The 22,398-nt window shown below is 37.9% G+C and overlaps 1 protein-coding gene across 1 annotated transcript in view; it reads right to left on the bottom strand.

Moving 5' to 3' along the window:
* Nucleotides 1–22,398, bottom strand: part of EML6 (EMAP like 6) — a 265,284-nt gene that overhangs the window by 67,421 nt on the left and 175,465 nt on the right. Inside the window, exons 16-20 of the mRNA XM_055328998.1 lie at nucleotides 18,237–18,330; nucleotides 7,301–7,401; nucleotides 5,766–5,968; nucleotides 3,345–3,456; nucleotides 2,937–3,064 (exon numbers count right to left, since the gene is read on the bottom strand). Coding sequence (XP_055184973.1) covers nucleotides 2,937–3,064; nucleotides 3,345–3,456; nucleotides 5,766–5,968; nucleotides 7,301–7,401; nucleotides 18,237–18,330 — 638 coding nt within the window. The remainder of the gene's footprint in view (nucleotides 1–2,936; nucleotides 3,065–3,344; nucleotides 3,457–5,765; nucleotides 5,969–7,300; nucleotides 7,402–18,236; nucleotides 18,331–22,398) is intronic.

Genomic DNA, 22,398 nt, shown 5'->3' with positions numbered 1-22,398 from the left:
AGCCCTTTCCCAGACCAAGTCCCTTTTGCAGTTTGCCTGAGGACGGAGATGTGTGGCTCTGAGACCCTTTCAAACCGCTGCCTTGTATACTGACTTAAACATGGTATTTTCCAAATCTAACAGGATCAAATTTCTGTATAACATAGGAGTGGACAATGAGCAAGACAGGCTGGACGTATCTCGAGTGGTATAGGAAGGGGCTTGGAATCTTACCTTCCTTCAGACTACCCATAAAGCTGGCAGTAAATAGCTGCATAACTGAGAGCTGATTATATTCAAAGAATATACAATGGGAATTTCAGAACTCATTTCATCCCCCAACACACCCTTCCTTCTCTTAAAAAATAAGCAATTTATTCCAAATGACACTGAGTTGCCATGCTACCGGGCAAAGTGGTTCTCGTATCTTCTCATAGCAGGACAGTGGATGGTCTTAATCACGCCACCTGTTCCTAAACTTTCTCTCTGTGTCTATCCTCTCTTGGAGCAGGACCGTGAGCCCCAAAAGGACAGGAAGCCCTATTCCACTTGTGTACAGCATTTGACACAGGGCTGATCTCAGCAGGAGCCCAACTAACGCTGATTCAATTGAACTTCTTAGTTTTGCTTAGGAGGAAATGGCAAATGAGTGATAGACAAGAAGAGGAAAGAGAGATGTTGACAGAGAAGAAAAGATCAGTACAAGTCTGAGGAGACAGGATGGCAGTAACCAACATTTTTTCTAAAGGTTCCAGCAGCTTTACTGCCTGCCCATAGCCCAGGAGGCCATGCCTTCTATATGGCTCTCCGGCAGTCTCCATGCTAAGAGACATCTGGAGAACAGCCTGGTGGAGCGAAAGAGGAAAGGCTCTGTTATCTGACAAACCTTGGTCAGAGCCCCAGCTCGGCAGTTCTTAGGCTAGGGTGGTGGGCAATTTACCGGGCTTTTGGTCCCTCATCTAAAAAACAATTTCAACTGAGTAAATCTGTTGTGAAGAAATAAATTTTGTACAACAGTACTGCCTGACACACAGTAGGTGCTCAATAAACAGTACCTGTGGCTACTTTTATTAGAACAATCGAAAGAAATATGGGAAAGAACAGAATTATAGAGAATGAAAAGGTCAAAAGCTTTTATTTTCAAGTTTAAAACATATTGAAATGAACTAAGCTCAATTATAATATTTTTTTAATTAGAAAACTTAGAGCTTAAATCTTATTCTATTATTTAAATCAGTGTATGGAACTGAAAAAAATTTTAGCAATAGAACATGTATGCAAACAAGTTAAAATCTCAAACATTTGGGGATTAGAAAGAAATAAGCATTTTTCAATAAGATTAAATAGTCATGACCGGAAAGACAAAGAAATTCATTTAGAGGAAAACAACAAACTCAAAATCAGCTGTAGAATAGAGAAGTCCGACTGCATGGTTGTACCTGTATTCTCAGTCCTGGCCACCTGGCACGATCAGCTACAGAGTTTTTGAGGTTTGTTTTTAATGAAGAATTCTTTTTTTTTTTTTTAACGAAGAATTCTTTTTTTAAACACATTCTTACGCAGGATATCCTGAGTGGAGCTTGGGCACATGCATTTTTAACACCCCATAGTGTTGTGAACCATGGTGGGTATACAGATCTGTTCCCAAGGATGTAGCAAATCAGACAGCCACTCTCAGTGGGATTTGGGGGTTCATCTCTAATATAGCAAGTTTGTAGGAGAAAGAGGTGAAGCTTCTCCATTGGACTCACAGGAGTCCTGAATCTTATATAATCAGTGTGTATTCTTTTTACTCCACCTTCTGAAATTGCACCCTCAACACTACCCGAGCCTCTTCCATGTATAAATAAGGTTTGTCCATCACCAAAATGGACGGGACTATCACCTCCACGGAGTCCCACCCCCACAAGTGAGATTTTAATCACTTCATTGTTCTTTGAGGATTCTGTTGATGTTTATTTTAATGTGATTTTACTTGAATATAACTCTTGAGGGGAGAGGGAGTGTAAGAAGTAGTTCAGGTGTTTATATGCATCGAGGCTGAAACTAGAACAAGGCAAAAAAACCTAAGGAGACACTTGTATATTTGGTATGAGTCGAGAAAATAATTTGTCCTGATGGTTTTACAGATTGACAGATCAAGAAGAAATATACCTAAGGATCCTCCTCCACATCTGGACTTGATCGAGACATGGACTTTGAACAGATACTGTGATGGGATAACACTCTTGGGGACCCTGAGTGGGGAGGATGTACTCTGCATGTGGTAGGGACAGTAATAATTGTGGCCAAAGGGAAGACTAGTGGACACATTCGTGAAGTGACCCTCATGGTCGTCCTGGTTTTCACTCCTGTGTAATCACCTCCTTTTGAGTATAGCATGATCTATTTGCCAACCGATAAAATAGGGCAAAGAGGTGGGATGTTCATGATTACATGTATCTGATAAGATTATGTCACATAAGACTGTGTGGCTTCAAGGAAGCAAGCAGCCATGCTAGGGAATCCCATGTGGCGAGGAACTGTGAGCAGCCTCTAGCAGCTGTAGGTGGCCTTTGCCCAATAGCCAGCAAGAAATGCAGCCCTCAGTCCTACAACCACAGGGACATGAATTTTGCCAACAACCTGAGTGATCCTGGAGGCAGATCCTTCCTTGGGTGAGCCTCAGATAAGAATGCAGCACTGACCTTACTGTAGTTTTGTAAAACTTTAAGCAGAGGACCTAGCTAAGCAATGCTCAGACTCCTGATGCAGAGGAACCTTAACATAATAAATGTGTATTGTTTTAAGCTCCTAAGTCCGCTGGCAATTTGTTAAAAGGCAATAGGTCATTAACACAGCAGTTATGTGATCCTGAGACTAAGGGCCTACTTCAACAACACACACTAAACGGCCCCCTCGCCACACCCTAGTCCCAGCTCTGATGGGAACTGTGCGTTAGAATACGTACACAGTACCTGAACGAGTAGTGTCATTGGGCCGCTTTTATCAATTTCCAGGATCTCCCCATTTTTGGTTCCCACCAAAATATGTCCATGTCCCAAAGTGATGGCACGAATTGAAGGGTTATCTTCCAAAAGCAAGCCTGTGTGTTGGGGGGGGGGGGGATATTGTATTTAATATTGCAAATATTGTATTTAGTAGAACAAGAACAACAAAAAACCTCATAATCATAATATATTCTGCCTCTGTAGTTCAAAAGTACTAGATAGTAGGCAATCATCCTTGATATTTCTACTAGGAGTGAGAGGTCTAAATGCAGAAGGAGAACGAACTGATTTAGTAATGGCTGTCCAAGAATTTTGGTACCATCTTTTCCATTCCTATGAAAAGAAGGATTTCTATTACATATTAGTGGGTGGCACCTTTTGAGCTGGTTGACAATGCTGCTCTTTTAATGGCGTAAGTCTTCAAGCATCTTTCAAACATATCATCCCAGAGTTCCACAATTCCATCCTTTCCACCTGTTACAAAACCCTGTGAAGGCACACATGGGAAAGATTAAATACACATCAAAATGACAAGTTACCCATCTGGCCTCAAAAGAGGACCCCCTTGGGAAAAGCAGCTTTGTCTGTGTTTTCTTCCTAAGCATAGGAGACTGAAAAACCTGATAATACAATATTAGTATAATATTTCCTAGAAACATCTCTCCCCTACTTCTCTAGCAGATAAAGCACATTCTCAATGTGTGTTCTTTACACTCTCCTCAGACATTTGGTTGGCACTTGGCACCCTAGGTCATGGATGGCTGTTTCTGCACCCAATCCCTCACCTCAATGTGGATGCCTAAGGAACATGAAAGCCTGGCAGACTTTCTGGTTTCTCAGATATTTCTACTGAATGAACTGGAATTAACATCACAATTAAAAAGGATTATTAAGTATTTTTAAATGAGATATTTACTTCCAGGAGAAAAAACATCATTATTTTTTAAGAGCAACTTAGGCAATTCATGTAACAAAACTATCCTATTTTGTTCAATGGACATCAATGACCATAATAATTAAAATCCAAATTAATTTTTATAAAACCTGGAAAGTAAAATGTTTAACTTGTTTTTTGTTTGTTTTTCCTAAACAGCTATCCTTATTTTTATTCTGAGCTTATGATTTCCTGGCTTTTCTAGTTTTCCTTCCAGGCACATTATATATACCAACTGCTCTTAGGAAAATCCTTTTTCTTTAAATGAGAAATACTAAGTAATTCATTGTTTCCTTGGAGACTTTTAGTTTCCTTTATTTCAATGAAGTTCATAAGGAAATAATATTTGAAGTTTTTTACATTAAATACCTGTATTCTCATGACAGATTTGGAGGGGAGACTCAATCTCCAAATTAAATTCAAATCTGGCATATTACATTGTGACATCCTTGTATTTTCCATGATGTTTCAGGTTAACTTAACCAAGCAATGAGAGAGTTTAAACCAGTTATAGCACATCAACTTCTAGACCTACATAAATTTTGCTTTCTACGTTAGTTTTGTCTAACATACAGCTTAATCCAAAACAAATTTGCCAGTAAAAAATAGCCTAACCACAAAAACAGCCATTGTAGTTGCACGTATAACAAGAATCTACTTCTGTAATGGGATCAGCATATTTCCCTGGGAACAGGTAAATGTAAAATGAGGCTTGACTGAGTTAGCTGTGTTGGGCAGCTTATACTTAAGTTCAAAAGTTAGAGAGTACAGACAAACTGGTGCCACCAGCAAGTTGGCAGTGAATAAAAAATGGATTTTTCTGGTAAAGTGGTTGAACAAGTTATTTTAACAAGTGTGATCTTTTTTTAGAAAACACCGACACTGTAAGGCAGGAAGGTAGCTGGATGGAGCAGGACAAAGAAGAGCTTAAGTGGAAACACAGCAGGTGTGGTGATTAATTTTGTGTCAACTTGATCACAGGGTGCTCTGATTAAATATTATTTCTGATTTGTCTGTGAGGGTATTTCTAGATGAGATTCATATTTGAATTGGTGGACTCAATAAAGTAGACTGCCCTCCCCATTGTGGGTGAGCATCATCCAATTCTTTGAGAGCCTAAATAAAACAAAAGGCAGAGGAAGGAGGAATTTATCCCTGTCTGTCCTGTCTCACTCATTGAGCTGGGACATCTCATATTTTCCCACCCTCATACTGAGATGTACACTAGTGGCATCCCTGTTCTCTGGCCTTTGGACTCTCACTCAATTACACCACCAACTTTCCAGGGTCTACAAGCTTGCAGATGACACAGTAGGACTTTGTAGTCTCCATAACCACATGAATCAATTCCTTATAATTTCTTTTTTGTTTATGTGTATGCATATCCTATTGGTTTTGTTTCTCTGGAAAAAAACTAATATTGGCAAAGAAAAGACTTCACTCTAACACTCTTGTTAAAGCTGAACCTGTCTACACTGGTTATCAGCTAAACCTCAACCATATTGAGTGGGACAATAATCGAACCATTTGGTACTTTAAGGTCTTTGCTTATTGTGTACAAAGGAGGAAGAGAACATTGAACTATTTCTCAGGACTCGTCTGCTACTGGGTGTGTACATTATCCCAACCCTTCTTAAGGGGTTCTCAGGGATAAGAGCTGGGAAAAATGAATATGAAAAGAGGAGCTGCACATAAATAATTATAAATGAAAGTAATTTTTAAAATATTTGTACTCTTCTCCATTCATGACAATTACTTCCCAGTTTGGACAGGTTTTAGAGACAAGCAAGCATCCTGCTAATGTGGGCCTTCCTCAGACTAATTTATAATCTTAGAAAACTAATGATGAAGATACACCATACCTTATCCAATGCATACATAGCAAACACAGGCCCGTCATGAGCTTTCACTGTCTTTAGTAGTAGAATATCTTTCCAAATAAAAATATCTCCAGTAGCTGCTCCTGAGAACACTAGATCTTCCATTCGCCCATAAGAAACACACATCATTGTTTCCAATTTTCCAACACTTCCAAAAATTCCTCTTTTAGAGGTGAAGCCCCCACCTGAAGTGGACCAAGAGCATTTATTATTTTTTGAAAAACTGACACTTTCTATGAGCATTTGGAATGATGGTCTTCAATGAAAAACCCAGTGTGTCTATATTATATGTATATGGAAAGATGTATAAAGATGGCACGAAACATAAACAAAAATATTATACGAGGCTTTCTCATTTACACATTTATTAATTCAATGTTTACTGAATCCCTCTTTTGTGGTAGACACAGTAGGGTCAATGCTGGGGTATAAAACAAGGAGAAGGAGTTTCTTCATTCAGTGAACTTAGGTTCTGGTTGGAGAGGGGATGCCCTGATGGATCTCAGAACAACAAGACATGCATCTAACCAATGTTCAGTGCCAGTTCTGTGCCAGTCAGAGGAGGGGTGGCTCAGTGCCTGGGGTAGCTAGGTAAGTATTCATGAATGTTGATCAAAGAAAATGAGAACAACACTAGCAGTAATGAAAAATGTAAACAAGTTAAGTATGTTTTTGCCTTCATTTTTACCATGGGAACTTTAGGGTGAGAAAATAAATCACTGTGTAGGAAAAGGTACATCAGATTTGTCCTTGAGACATCCACATTTTCCGGCACTTCCTAAGTAGCACTGACAAACCCAGACCTATTCCAGAAAACTATGCATATGCTGGTTCTCCAGTCATGTTGGATACCATTGTCTTTTCTTTAAAAGCAGAAAGTACTGGACCTGTTGCATATTTAAATTTTGTCCAGTGTAAGATTATGTGTCGTACCTAAGCCAATACTAGAATTCACAATCCTAATAATAGGACTGGTTTATTAGTGAGAAAAATAAGATATCCTTGCATGTTTTGATATGCTAATTCACTTATCATCAATATTATAATATATTATAATATATCAATATTAAAAAACTTATTTGGATCACCAAGTATCGTGTTGCAGTCTAAGTCATATCTAAATTCAGTGATGAATTAATAAAAGAACCCTCAAAATATTGAAAATATTATTCACCCAAAGTGATTATTTTATTTCCTGTTCAATGTTCCAACATAATTACAGCTTTCAGAACAGATGATTAAATATAAAAATAATTATTTTCACAGTAGAACATTTCCCAGAGCTTTCTAGATAATTGATAAACATACATAGAATTATACAGAGTGTTTTGAGTTCTACAACTCAGACACATTAAGCAGCCCAAGGTGAATTTGGAAGAGAATGTCTGCTAGGTACATTTTAATTTTAAACTGCAGAGACCAGCTAGTTAGTGATGGTGGGCTTTTTTTTCCCAGCTGGGTTTTGTTTTTTTTTTTAAGCGCTCAACGACATAAATGATAAATCCAAACAACAGTACCTGCTTGTTGCCAGAATTTGATGTGCTTCATCCCAACTGTAACCAGTTTGTCAACATGGTGTGGGTTACACTTAACAACAAATATCTTATCTTTATGTCCTCTGTAAGAGACAAACAAACAAAAAAATCTTGTTGTCCTGAAGCTTTGACACAATTTCATTAAAAGCATACATTTGGTCTAACTTTCACTAAATACATCTAACAGGACAGGTAAATTAGAAAATAATTTAAAACACACATAAGGTCTATATTAAAATCATGAGCTTAGACTTTTCTTTGCATGTGGCCATCTCTTCTTACCCTCATACTGCTACCAAAGTCTATTCAATTATGCTTTCAACAAATTAATGAAATACTTATAATGGATCAAAATGTCTCCATAAGGTAAAATTAAGTTCATAGCCCAAGATGTAGAAGGACAAATATAAAAATGACGACTGACTATAGATCTGAAGCTTTAGACCTGGTATTCCATTTTGCCAGGGAAATACTGTTTTGGAGTAGGTTCACATTAGAACCTAAGGATTTGCTGGACTTAGTAGATATTATTGTATTTAATGGACTATTTGATAGTCTTCTCTAGTATATTAGGACATAACTTTCATTTTGTAAATAAAAGTGATTAACAAAAAGAACATAACTGACCAGTATATCCTATAAACATGTATACTAATATCTTAAATAAAATTCTAAGAAAGAAAATCCAGTAACACATTAAAAAATACTTCATGACTGAATGCAAGGGTGGTTATTATTAAGGATTCAAATGGTATAATTCATTGTTTTAGTATTCATAAGAAAAACTGTGTTATTTTCACAGATACTGAAAAGGTATTTGACAAAAATCTAATACTTGCGATTAAAAAACAATCAGCAATCAATAAATTAGGAATTAATGGAGACTTATCTCTTAGTCACTTATATTTCCCTGCAGATTCTCATTGAAAAACCCAGATTCATTCAAAAACAATTATAGACAGTCAAGCTGGCTTTCCAGATGTTGTGTGCCATTATCCTTTAGAAACAGAAAGTGCTGAAACAGGAGCTTATTCATTATTTGTTTTGGTGTGTGTGAATTCAAAAGTCAGATTCTTACTTAATGTCATTCCCAGTGAAGTCAGGTACAAGATTATTACCACTGCCATTTAACCTTGTATTGAGCATATTAACAAGTGCAATTAGGTAAGATTAAAGGCATAAGAGTTGGAATGGAAGAGGTAAAACTATTTCTATTTGCAGATGATGCAATTATATATCTAGAAAATTCAAAAGAAAATAATGTAAAAACAACTACAAACAATATAATTTAGTCAAGCTACAGCTTACAAACTTAAGTGCAGAATCAACAACTTATCAACAACTTCAATATTTACAAAAACCAACTGAAAACTATAATGAAATAAATGACTCTATAAAAACAAAAAAACAAGGCATAAATGTAACAGAAAATTTGCACATAGATGTTTATAGCAGCTTTAATTCTAATTGGCAAAACTTGAAAGCAATCAAGATGTCCTTCATCAGGCAAATAAGTAAAAAAAAAAAAAAAAAAAAAAGTGGTACACCCAGACAATAGAATACCATTCAGTGATAAACAGAAATGAGCTATCAAGCCATCGAGAAGACATAGAGGAACCTTTGATGGAGTCTTTAAGATTTTCTATATAAGATCATGTCATATGCAAATAGTGACAGTCTTACTTTTTCCTTACCAATTTGGATGCCTTTTATTTCTTTTTCTTGTCTGATTGCTGCAGCTAGGACTTCCAGTACTATGTTGAATAAAAGTGGTAAGAGTGTACATCCTTGTCTTGTTCCTGATCTTAGAGGAAATGCTTTCAGTTTTTCACCATTCAGTATGATGTTAGCTGTGGGTTTTTCATATATGGCCTTACTATTAGAACTAATAAATGAGTTCAATAAAGTTGTAGGATATAAAATTAATACACAAAAATCTGTTGAATTTCTATACACCAATAACAAAGCAGTAAAAAGAGAAATTAAGAAAAGCAATCCCATTTATAATTGTACCAAAAACAATAAGTTACCTATAAAAACTTAACCAAGGAGGTTAAAGTCCTATACTCTAAAACCTATAAGACATTGATGAAAGAAACTGAAGATGACACAAACAAATGGAAAGATATACCATGCTCATGGTTTACAAGAATGTCCAAAGCACACTAAAGATTTAGAGCAATTCCTATCAAAAACTAATAGCATTTTTCAAGAATTAGAACAAATAACCCTACAATTTCTATGGAACCACAAAGACCTTGAATAGACAAAGGAAATCTAAAAAGAACAAAGCAGATTTCAAAATATACTACAAAGTATAGTAATCAAAACAAATCAATACTGGCACAAAAACAGACATATAAATCAATGGAGCAGTATAGGGAACCAGGAAATAAATCCATGCCTATATGGTCAATTAATTTACAACAAAGGAAGCAAGAATTTATAACGGATAAAGACAGCCTTTTCAACAAATGGTGCTGAGGAAACTGGAGAGCTACATGCAAAAGAATGACACAAGACTGCCTTCATATACCATACACAAAAGTAAATGCAAATAGATTAAAGACCAAAATGTGAGACCTGAAACCATAAAAGTCACAAAAGAAAACATGGGCAACAGTGTCTTGGACACTGACCTCAACAACATATTTATGGATGGGTCTCCTCAGGCAAGAGAAACAAAAGCCAAAATCAATTATCAGAACACTAAAATAAAAAAATTTTGGACAGCAAAGGAAACCATCCACAAAACAAAAAGGCAACCTAGTCAATGGGAGAAGATATTTGCAAATGATACATATGATAAGGGGTTTATATACAAAATATATAAAGAACTCCTACAATTCAACACCATAAAAAAACCCCATTAAAAATAGGTGTAAGACCTGAATAGACATTTTTCTAAAGAAGACATAGAGATGGCAAACAGACACATGAAAAGATGTTGAACATTAGTCATCATCAGAAAAGTGCAAATTAAAACCACAGTGAGATATTACCTGACACCAGTCAGAATGGCTACACCAAAAACATAAGAAACAAGTGTTGGCGAGGATGTGGAGAAAAAGGAACTCTTGGGCACTGTTGGTAGGAACACAAATTTGTGCAACCACTCTGGAAAACAGTATGGAGGTTCCTCAAAAAATTAAGAATAGAAATATTATAGGATCTAGTAATTCCATGACTAAGTATTTACTCAAAGAAAACAAAAACACTAATTCCAAAAGATCTATGCACCCATATGCTTATTTCAGCATAACTTACAAATAGCTAAGATATGGAAGCAACCCAAGTGTTCATCCCTAGATGAATGGACAAGGAAGATACGGTGTGTACACACACACATACACACACACACAGAAATATTACTCAGCCATTAAAAAGAAGGAAATTGTGCATTTGCAACACGTGGATGGACCTAGAAAGTATTAAGCTAAGTGAACTGAGTCAAAGAATGACAAATGCCATAAGATTTCATTGACATGTGGAATCTAAAAAGCAAAACAAATGAACAAATGAAATAAAATAAAAAAGACTCATAAATACAAAGAACAAACTGGAGGTTTCACAGGGGATGGGGCTTGGGGAATGGGCAAAATAGCTGAAGGGGATTAAGAAGTATAGCCTTTGAGTTATGAAATAAATAAATTATGGATGAAAATTACAAAAGGGAATACAGTCAATATTTTAACAACTTTGGATGGTGACAGATGATAACTACATTTATAGTAAGCATTTTAAAAAGTATATAGGGCAGCCCAGGTGGCTCAGCGGTTTAGCGCCGCCTTCAGCCCAGGGCCTGATCCTGGAACCCCGGGATCGAGTCCCACGTCGGGGGTCCCTGCATAGAGCCTGCTTCTCCCTCTGCCTGTGTCTCTGCCCCTCTCTCTCTCTGTCTCTCATGAATAAATAAAATCTTAAAAAAAAAGTATATAAATGTCAAATGACTATCTTGTACATAAGACTAACGTATCAACTATACTTCAATTAAATAAGTTTTTTAAGTTAGAAGTGCTTAATGGAGTATATACAGATCAAATGATGTGATGTCTCAAATTTTCTTTAAAATGTTCTAGTAAAGAAGTAAAAGAAACAAAGGAAGAGGGAAAAATTTGTGCCATCTGTAGGATGGTGCAGCTGGGTGAAAGGAAGTCCATTATGCTATTTCCTCCACTTCTGTGTAACTTTGAAACTTTCCATAACAAGTTAGAGGAACAGGACAGAGCATCTCTATGCCCACTACATGGGCCCTAGAGTGACAGGCAGGGAAAGGAGAAGAAATTGATGTTTGAACTTTCATTTCTTTGAAAATCCAAAGTGATGTGTGGACATTAGGGCCAAGATATATCACTGGAAGTATCAGGAACAATTAGGACAGAGAGACAAAAGTTTAGATATGAAAGAAGAGAAAATATGTTTAACACCAAGAAGAGAAATAGACAAGATAACCATAAAAGACATTGAGTGTCTGAAGATTTCTTGATTGGAGGAAAATCCCCACAGATTCTAAATCATTACAAATTACATTTCCCACACAGAAAAAAGGACTGTTTTGTGTTTTATTTAGATAGTTGGAAAAATGGTTTGAGAACATTTTTTAGTTTTCATCTAATTTCTTGATGTCATAAAAACACCAGGGTGTTTTCTGTTGTGGCTGAAGTTCTAAGGTGATGAATGATGGCAGGTAAATGTTAGTTAATGGCAACATCTAAATAAAGGACATTCATGGATATGTCAGCTATTTTTCCTTTAGACACTTATTAAATCTTTAGAGTAGTTGCCTACAACTGTGTCAGTAAAAAAAAAATAAAACAGGAGTTTCAGGTCCTAAGGAGAAAGTAAGAATGCAGAAGATTGTCTCCCCCACCCTCTGCCATCTTAATAATGATTCCTCACACCAGAGTCATAAGTAATTGACCACATAGGGCCACATGTACTCTCTATTGGCAAGCACAGGGGGAGAGAGAAGGAATGTGCTCCTTCCAGAAGTCCAGGGCAGCTGCACACAGATGAGTTGGCTTCCAAATGTCCTATTCAGAACCCTTCATTGCTTAGAGGCCTAGTCCTGTGTGTGATTTGTGTTCTTTTTTTTTTTTTTCCTGATGTAGCCCACAACTTAGAAGGGTGAAAGACTGTTTGATTTATACCCCATCTCCAGAAAAGATTTAAAATAGCTTACAATATACAACCATAAGATACCTATGAATAATCCTAATTCAAGAAGTAAATGATCTGTACTCTGAAAAATACTGATAAAAGAAATCGAAGAGGACACCAAAAAATGGGGAAAAAATTCCATGCTCATGGATTGGAAGAACAAACGTGATTGAAAATGTCTATACTACCCAAAGTAATGTATACATTTAATGCAATCCCTATCAAAATACCACTGGCATTTTTCGCAGAAAGTGCAGAAAAAAAACAAAGAATCCTAAAATTTGTATGGAACCACAAAAGACTCGGAATAGCCAAAGCAAACGTGAAAAAGAAAGGGAAAGCTAGAAGCATCACAATTCCAGACCTCAAGCTATATTGCAAAGCTGTAATCATCAAGACAATATGCTATTGGCACAGAAACAGACACAGATCAACAGAACAGAGAACCCAGAAATGGACCCACAACTATATGGTCAACCAGTATTTTTTTTTTTAAAGAAGGGGCACCCAAGCATGGGGGAAGGGCAGACAGGTAGGAAGAGAGAGAATCTCAAGCAGACTCTGCGCTGACAGAGTTCAATGCAGGGCTCAATCTCATGATTCTGAGATCATGACCTGAGCCAAAATCAAGAGTCAGGTGCTTAATCAATTGAGCCAGCCAGGCATCCCATGGTCAACTAATCTTCAACAAAGGAGGAAAGAATATCCAATAGAAAAAAGACAGTCTCTTCAGCATGTGGTGTTGGGAAAACTGGACAACACACAGAACAATGAAACTGGATAATTTTCTCACACCATACACAAAAATAAATTCAAAATGGGAACACCTGGGTGACTCAGTGGTTGAACATCTGCCTTGGGCTCAGAGGATGGTCATAGGGTCCTGGGATTGGATCCCACATCGGGCTGCCCACAGAGAGCCTGCTTTATCCTCTGCCTATGTCTCTGCCTCTCCCTCTCCCTCTGTGTCTCTCATGAAAAAAATAACTAAAATCTAAAAAAATAAAAATAAACAAAGAAATAAATTCAAAATGGATGAATGACCTAAATGTGAGGCAAGAAATTATCAAAATCCTAGAGGAAAGTGCAGGCAGCAATGTCTTTGATCTCGGCTGTAGCAACTTCTTACTAGACATGTTGCTGGAGGCAAGGGAAACAAAAGCAAAAATGAACTTTTGGGACTTCATCAAGATAAAAAGCTCTGCACAGCAAGGGAAACAATCAACAAAACTAAAAGGCAACCTACAGAATGGGAGAAGATTTTTGAAAATGACATATCTGATAAAAGGCTAGTATTCAAAATCTATAGTGAACTCAAACTCAACATCCAAAAAACAAGTAATCTAGTTAAGAAATAGAATAGACATTTTTCCAAAGACATCCAGATGGCTAACAGACACATGAAAAGATGCTCAACATCACTCATCATCAGGGAAATACAAACTGAAACCACAATAGATACCGCCTCACACCTGTCATGATGGCTAAAATTAACAACACAGGAAACAGCAGGTGTTGGCAAGGATGTAGAGAAATGGGAACCCTCTTATACTTTTGGTGGGAATGCAAATTGGTGCAGCCACTATGGAAAACAGTATGGAGGTTCCTCAAAAAGTTAAAAATAGAGCTACCCTACAAATCCAGCAATTGTACTACTAGGTATTTACCAAAAGAATACAAAAGTACAGATTTGAAGGGATACATGCACCCCAATGTTTATAGCAGCAATGTTCACAATAGCCAAACTATAGAAAGAACCCAAATGTCCATTGGCTGATGAATGAATAAAGAAGATGTGGCATACAGATACTAGGGAATATTACTCAGCCATCAAAAAGAATGAACGCTTGCCATTTGCAACACGTGGAATTAGAGAGCACTAAGTGAAATAAGTCAGAGAAAGACAAATATATGATCTCAGTCATATGTGAAATTTAAGAAACAAAACAGATGAACATACAGAAGGGGGAAAAAGGGGGAGGCAGGGAACAAACCATTAAGAGACTCAAAACAAACTGAGAGCTGATGGAAGGAGGGTGTAAGGGGATGGGCTTAATGGGTGATAGGCACTTGTGATGAGCACTGGCTGTTGTATATAAGGGACGAATCACTTAATTTTATTCTTGAAACCAATATTGCACTATACGTTGACTAACTAGAATTTATATAAAAATTAAAAAAATAAAAAAGGATAACATTTCCCCATAAAAAATAAACAAAACAGCTTACAATATCAAATAATAATACAGAATAAGCCAAGTAATAGCAAAAGTAAAGTGAGAGGACATACTTGTGAGGGAAAAAAATAAGCCAGTTACAGAGCCATATGTGGAAGATCTTACATATGAATAAAAATACTAGAACAATGTGTACTAAAGAATGTATGCTAAATTGTTGGCTAGGTCATGGGTAGTGGAATTATGGATGATTTTCATTTTTCTCTTAGTTTTTTTTTGTGCTAACTTTTAATGATTACACATTATTTTGAAAACAGAAAAGAGTAATAAATGTTATTTTTAAAAAGAGATTGCACATTTTCATAAAGGAAAGTGAGAAAAGAAAAGTGCCAGTTTGGTATGCGGGAGACCTTATCATTTCGCTAGCTGCAACATGGAAATACACAATCTGCACTTCTACATGCCTCCTCTTTCTGGGCCTACATTTTGTCCCTAAGCTTCCAGTAGCACAATTATGTCACACCGACTGTGCAAGTATTCTTGTTAGGTACCTTGATAACTGTACCTTTTGCCTACTGTTCAAACCTCTGAGATGAAGCATGTCAAGAATAATTGGTCACTGTCCCCCACAGTCCTGTTACTAATGCATCAGAAATGCAGATAAAGGGACATAGAAGCACTTGATTAGGTCATTATTCTTCTCTGAGGGACAATAATATTAGGCGATTCAACTACTGCCCATACGAGATTGGCTTCAGTTATTAAATGGTTTACTTTTATAATACACTAAAATCTGAATGACTTTCAAAAGGGGAAAAAAGTGAAAAAATTCATTTGTAATGGAGGTGACTGAAATCTTTCATTGAAATTAGCCAAGAGGCAGAAGAATTGTTCAGAGATGGGATTAAGTCTCAGAGAAATCTTGTAAGAAGATCTCTACATGCCAATCCTAAATTTCTCTAACGTCCCTGAGCTGATAAAAAAGGAGCTTCAGTTAAACATTTTCACAACTAGAGGTGTTTTTTTTTAATTTATTTATTCATTCATGAGAGACACACTGAAAGAGGCAGAGACACAGGCAGAGGGAGAAGCAGGCTCCCTGCAAGGAGCCTGATTGCAGGACTTGAACCCAGGACCCTGGGATCATGACCTGAGCCAATGGCAGATGCTCAACCACTGAGCCACAGGTGTCCCTAGAGGTGGCTTTTGAGAATGCAGTGTCATGCAGGGGGCACACCTTAGCCCTGGGTGTCAGCAGCACTGCTGGTGACACCGTCATGGCTTCTAATTTGCCCATCCCTCCATGGGCAACTCTCCTGTCCTGGGGGATGGGGATTATCGTAGAACACCGTCAGGCCAGAGCAGGGCAGGTGGCCAGAAAGAGGTTCACTGATAAGCCTGGCTAGTGCCCAACACAAGCATGACTGAGTAGAAGTACAAAGTGAGGGGTCACAGAATTGACCATTCTGAGGGCAAATTAAGCCCACTCAGGAACTATGAAGACTCCTTGAAGCCAGTAAGGTACCATTAGTAAAGAATCATCTGTTTTTGTTACTTCTTTCATGTCCCAGGTTTTTTTTCTTTTTAAATGTAATCTCTACACCCAACGTGGGGCTCAGACTCACAACCCCCCAAGAGTAGCATGCTCAGGACGCCTGGGTGGCTCAGTGGTTGAGTGTCTGCCTTTGGCTCAGGGCATGATCCTGGAGTCCTGGGATCAAGTCCCGCATCAATCTCCTTGCATGGAGGCTGCTTCTCCCTCTGCCTCTCTCTCTGCCTCACTCTGTGTCTCTCATGAATAACTAAATAAAATCTTAAAAAAAAAAAAAAGTCTCATGCTCTACTGACTGAGCCAGCCAGGCGTCCCTATGCCCCAGTTTTTAAAGTTTCTATCTGCTCAAGTATGTGACTTACAATCAAAGAGTTTTTATTTATTTGTACATTTATATTTATATAAATTTATATAAACATTATTATGTAAGCAGGTGTTTATGTAAATATTTACTTATTTATTATTTTAAAACCTAGTAGTCTTCAAAGAACTTTAGCAATCCTTAACATTCCTTCTTGGAAAGAGCACTGGTTTATGTTACAATTGCAAAAATATTCTTGGAGGGCAATTTTGCAGGTGTCCTGTTTGGGGAATGTGACATAAGGCTTAGGAGCAATTCCAAAAATAAAGTGTGTTACTAACATAATGGTGTTAAGTCACTTTGTAGTAATTAAATAGAAGCAACACTACCTCGTATATAAACATATACCTCTAAAATATTAATAAGTATTTCTTCTGTTTCAGTGAATGTTTCTGGCATACAACAGGGGAGCCACAGAGGGTTACAGAGGGTTTTCTAGCAGGAAAATTGCTTTTCTGTTGCTTTTGAAGTGCAGACATGGGCTTTGCCTGAAATAATCTGCAATGGAGTTGGTATGTTATCAGAAATATTAAACTAAAATTTGGTATATTAGTCTAAATGGAGAGCAAGTTCTAATTAAGAGCTGAATCTGAGTATTGGCAGAGAATGATATAACAGTGAGGAATACTAGAAAGGGACCAAGAAAGCCCAGTTGGGCAGGCAGATTTATGAGCTGTCATTTGCTGCCAGGAATTTCGTCTCAATAGCACTTACGAGAAAATCTTCTGTAGGAGAAAATCTCCTAAGATGGTCAGCAGGAGTCCTCAAGGGTCCATCTCCTCCTGCTCTAGGCCCCAGCAATTTATAGATTTTCATTTACTAAATCCAATTGCCAAAATAACATCCTTCCTATTTAATACTGTGAAGGGAAATGTTAATTTACAAAGAGAATATTGAGATTCAAAGCCATTAACTTAAAAATGACTTTATACCGCAAGACAGAAAGGAAGTTAGATCATGCAGAGAAGAACTAGTGGAGAGGTAAGCTGATAACCTTTCTTGGGCAACAAATTGTATCACTGGGCCTTGGCTGCCAACTATGTTGACCTCTGACCACGGCCGGGCAAACAGCTAAGCCCAATGTAAGTAGGAGTAGAAAGCGGTGTTCAGACTTAGGGCTGATTCAGCATGGAGGGAGGCTGGGGTAAGGGAGGACAGGTGGTCTATAAACAGCAGTCGGTCTTGGAAAGTCTATTTATAAGATGGGGAGATTAGGGAAACAATTTGTCTGCTTTGAAAGCGAGTGGCAGATGCACACGATGGGGCCTCCTTTCCTGCATGCCACGGCCTCATGACAAATGGTACTTCTGACTCGAGTGACATTGACACTCCTTTACCAGATGCAAGACAGTCGAAAAACAAGGGGCGAGGCCCACGGCTGAGAAAAGCTACTCTTCTGCTCCTGGAGAAAGCTTTGATAAAGACAATGCATATATTATGAAAAGTGAAGTGATGAGTAACTCTATGGAAAGGGTTTCAGAATTTTCCAGGTCCCCGAAACAAATATTAGCCATGAAATATTGCAGTATGTCTTCACATAGGTGTTAAGCTTTCCATGTGAATTCCATCTGAGTTTGAGGATGAAATCTCACCAGAAAATGAAAACCATTGACCTTTACTGAAGTGAGAGCATCAGCAGGATGCTGCATGACCCCAGCACCGCCTTACCTTGTGGTGGCTATCTTTTCTCCCTTTTTCCAGTCCCAAAACACAATACTGTGAAAATCGTCTAAACCAACCGACACCAGACATTTTCCATCAGCTGTATGAAAACAACACAAATGGCAAATGACTCATTTCTCCAATGAAAAACCAAAACATTTCATGTACTGTAAAGACAAATATGAAATGGGTCTTAAGAATATTATTTAGGCTACAAAACATTAGAAGTATCATATACTAGAGAGAGCTCACTGCATGAAATGCATAATTAGTAATTAGTTGAGCTTAATGCATCATAACTGGTTGACGAATTAAACCAATGACCTAACATTCCAGTCTGATACATGGAACTGCGGGAAGCCTCTCAGGTACGTCACAAAAACACTGTGTATTTTATGACAAACAAATCTCATGACATTTACTCAAAGAGCCATTTGGCTTTGTGATTCATTCTATTTCCAGCTTTAAAAAACCAAGTTCTATTTAAACCTCCGAGATAAGAGCATTATAGAAACTAAATTTAATTTCAAAAAGTCTTTCAAAAGATATTATAATTAAAAAATCTTAAACCCTTGGTTTCTCCATTTCAAATGTAGTATGCTTATTATAGGACATTTGGAAAATATAAAGGAAATTTAAAAATCTTCCCAGTTTTTAGGCCTACCTTTGGAGTTTATCCCGTTTCTCCACACAAATGTGCTTATTTTAAAAAACAAAACCAGGATGATAATGGAGATGCTATTATCTGATCTTTTTTCATTTGTAATATGGTAGACCTTTTCCCTTAGTATGAAGTATTATTTATAATATCATCAATGACTACTATAATGTAGACACTTGGGTTGTTTTCCGAAAAAAAAAAAACCTTAAAATACATTGTCAATGTAATTAAATTGAAAATCAAAATAGTTAATATGCTTTTTCCCTTCAAGACCAAGGAAAGCTATATAGTCAGTAAGTCTTTCCCTTCCTCCTCACAAGCCAGATTCACAGAAAGAAGGCCTGGGGCCAGCTATTTCACCCTAGCTCCATGCTGACTGGGAGATGGGTGGCCAGACTCACTATCAGTTTAGTAGGTGTCTTCCTGGATGACAGAGGACCCACAGTGTGAGGGCAAAGAAACACAAGATAAACTGTTTCTCATCCACTCAGGATCTTAACTGGTGTTTTCAAAGGCAGGTCTGGGGTAGATACCACATAAGAGTGGCCAGGAAGGAAGTCTAATTAAACTGGAATTTCAGATAATGGATAACTTCTTAGTATAAGTAGGTGCAAAATACATAATTATTTAAAATTAGGTATTTATATTTACATTGCAAGGAACATATTTGCACTAAAAACTTAGTTGGCTTCCTGCATCTCTTATTTGCTAAATCTGGCAACCCTCCCCAAATGCTAACCAATGCCCAACCTGTGAGTGCCCTTACGTGTGCCAAACTGTCTCCTCAAGCTACCAAGCTTCCTTCTTGGTAGGAAGGAAGGGGCAGGAGCAGAATCAGAGAAAGAAGAGCCTGGCTTAAGGAACAAATCCTCCTCTCAATCCTGGACTCCTACTGAGTATGAGACAAGGATGTGAGAGTTACATTAACCCTTGCAAACTCTTAGGCTCAGTACCAGACGAGACATTTATGCCTTCCAAGAGCGCTAAAGCTAAAGGATCACCGAGTGATAACTATAAACAAATGTGTCTTTTCAGTCACAGTGAGTATGTCCTTAGGCTTAATCGTTATCAGGCTTTAATTTGTTTAGGCCTCTCTCTAAATGTTTGGGAGAGGGAATTGATAATGGCTTCCTACTCATTACCAACATTACTCTTTCTATACTTCTTGGGGTAGCCTGGCTCTGCTTCTGTATTAGTATGGCTCTGTATTGCAGTGATTTTACTTATTTATCAGAGTTTCCTCACTCCCTTTTCAGATTACAAGCTCTGTTAAGCTTACAGTAATCATATCACATTTCCTTTGTGATCCTCCTACTAAGCTAGTTTCCAGTGAACACTAAGGATACTGGCGATGCTGAGGAGGACAAGGGAGATAAAGATAGAATGTGTGTATGGGGGTACCCTGGCGGTTCAGTGGGTTAAGCCTCTGACTCTTGGTTAGGCTCAGGTCACGATTACAGAGTCCTGGGATCCAGCCCCACAGAGTCTGCTTCTCTCCTCTCCCTCTGCTCCTCCCTGCACTTGTACACACTCTCTTTAAAATAAATAAATCTAAAAAAAAGAAGACAAGAATGTGTGGATGGGTGATACGAAGGTAAACACAATGTGCTGTATTATCTAGCTCTACAAACTTTGTTCTAATTATCATTTCTTTCAAAAACATGGCACTAATATTCAAGGTCTCTTTTTCCCATTTATTGAGTCTACATTTTTCTTTTATAACCAGTGTAGCTATATTAATATGTCCTTAGAAGACAAGCGTCCACACATTTAAAATGATGGTTCAAGTTCTGTGTCTCTTGAGAAGGTCTCAGGGTAAATTAAAGTGTTTTTCTTTGGCGGGGGGGGGGGGGGTCTTTTTATTAGCATTTCTGCAAGGCCCTACCAGCTTGTCTTCATGGTTATATACCTTTCTGCCCCAATTCGTGACTATGAGGGGAAATGAAGAAACAGTACAAATCCAGTCGCGCCTAACAACCATACCTCTCTTTTAGGACAGTGACCTTTTCTTAAATTCTGCAGGTGTAGGCTATTTCTGCAAAGCACATGGTCTGGAAATATAATTGGCTACCTTTTTTTTTCCCCCCAGTTTTTACCTTCCCCCACCTGCCCCCAAAGAGATTGGCCTTAGCTTTGAAAATCCATTGTTCCTTGACCAGTTGGAGTTTGTTTTTTTTTCCAGCCATATTTTTAGAGTCAAGGTAATGTCCTTTTAAATCTTTCCAGGCACAGTATATATTAATTATGGATATTTTGTGACATAGTCCAGAAATAATTCTAAGGCACATAATGTCAACAGTAAAGGGCACAGTAGAAAGAGTAAATTTCTACTCAATTACAAGTTGGTGCCTGCATTCGGGGCTCATAAAAAATGCATAGATTTTCAGAACTGAACACATTGAAATCCAGTTAGTCTTAGAGGTGCCCTTGTGGAAATCAGTACTATTCAGTGAAGATTTTTAAAAATATGAGTAGGATACTAAGCTAAAAAAATTAACGTTGCTGGAACTTTCTGTTCCTAATGTGGTTTTCTATTCATGTGGAAGCACCTTTTGTCCTGTAAGCACAAAATCAAAGATGGCTCCATCTTCCCTAGACGGTGGTAATAAATTAACAAAGCTAAAGAGTTGCTCAATTAAGTGAGATAAATTCATTCCTTTTGTTTACGTAGAGTTATGGTTTATGTAGTAAGAAATGCTTTTCATTAAAAATGTCTTTTCATTTGCTTTGGAACAATGGCAAGAATAATCTAAATCCCCATGTATGATTGCTTATTTGTTGTCTAGCTTTCACATCATTTGCCTGCTTTGTATTTCCATGACAATTTCTTTTCCTAATAAGAGACAAATGTACTACTATCAGATCTCCACACCACCTCCCCAAATGAGCTGGCTTATAAGAGATGGATGGATACGGGGTCCTGAGGCACACAGATGGTGCCACTGGGTAGATAATGGCCAATGTTGGTGCCCTGTTTTTGTGGTTCAGTAGGGAAATCTAAGTAATCTCTCTGGGCATTTTACCTTAAGCTACTCACTTTTCTACCACTTTTCAAAAAAAGAAAAAGGAATATTTGTTTCCGTTCCTATTCACATAAATGTGTGGTTCAGGGCTGTTCTAGGACAAGGCTCTCTTTTTACCAAGAGCTGTTCTGTTCATGTGGCAGCCACTATTCACCACTATGCCTCTTCCACCTTTATACTGGCAAGTGGGGGCAGGGCAGCTGGACATACTTGCCTTTGGGTCAAGGCAGTGACACTGAGCACTTCAGCCATGACTTTCATGGTACAAGTTCACCCTGCCCTGGCTCTGGTAGAGGGCAGAGGCAGGAGTAGGCAAGACGACTTAGGGGAGAGGGCTCCTGGTATAGCTTTTGCCAGCTCAAAACCCCACGCTTGGTGGCCTTCTCACTGCACCGAGGCCAGGAGACCTGGGTTCTAGCTCAGGATCTGCCATCATTTGCTGTTTACCCTCACCATGCCACCAAACTTTCTGGATCTCCATTCT

Source organism: Nyctereutes procyonoides, unplaced genomic scaffold (assembly GCF_905146905.1).
Source record: "Nyctereutes procyonoides isolate TBG_1078 unplaced genomic scaffold, NYPRO_anot_genome, whole genome shotgun sequence".
Taxonomy (NCBI): Eukaryota; Metazoa; Chordata; class Mammalia; order Carnivora; family Canidae; genus Nyctereutes; species Nyctereutes procyonoides.
Note: the sequence above shows the minus strand (reverse complement) of the source record. Positions and strands in the feature narration are given on the sequence as shown.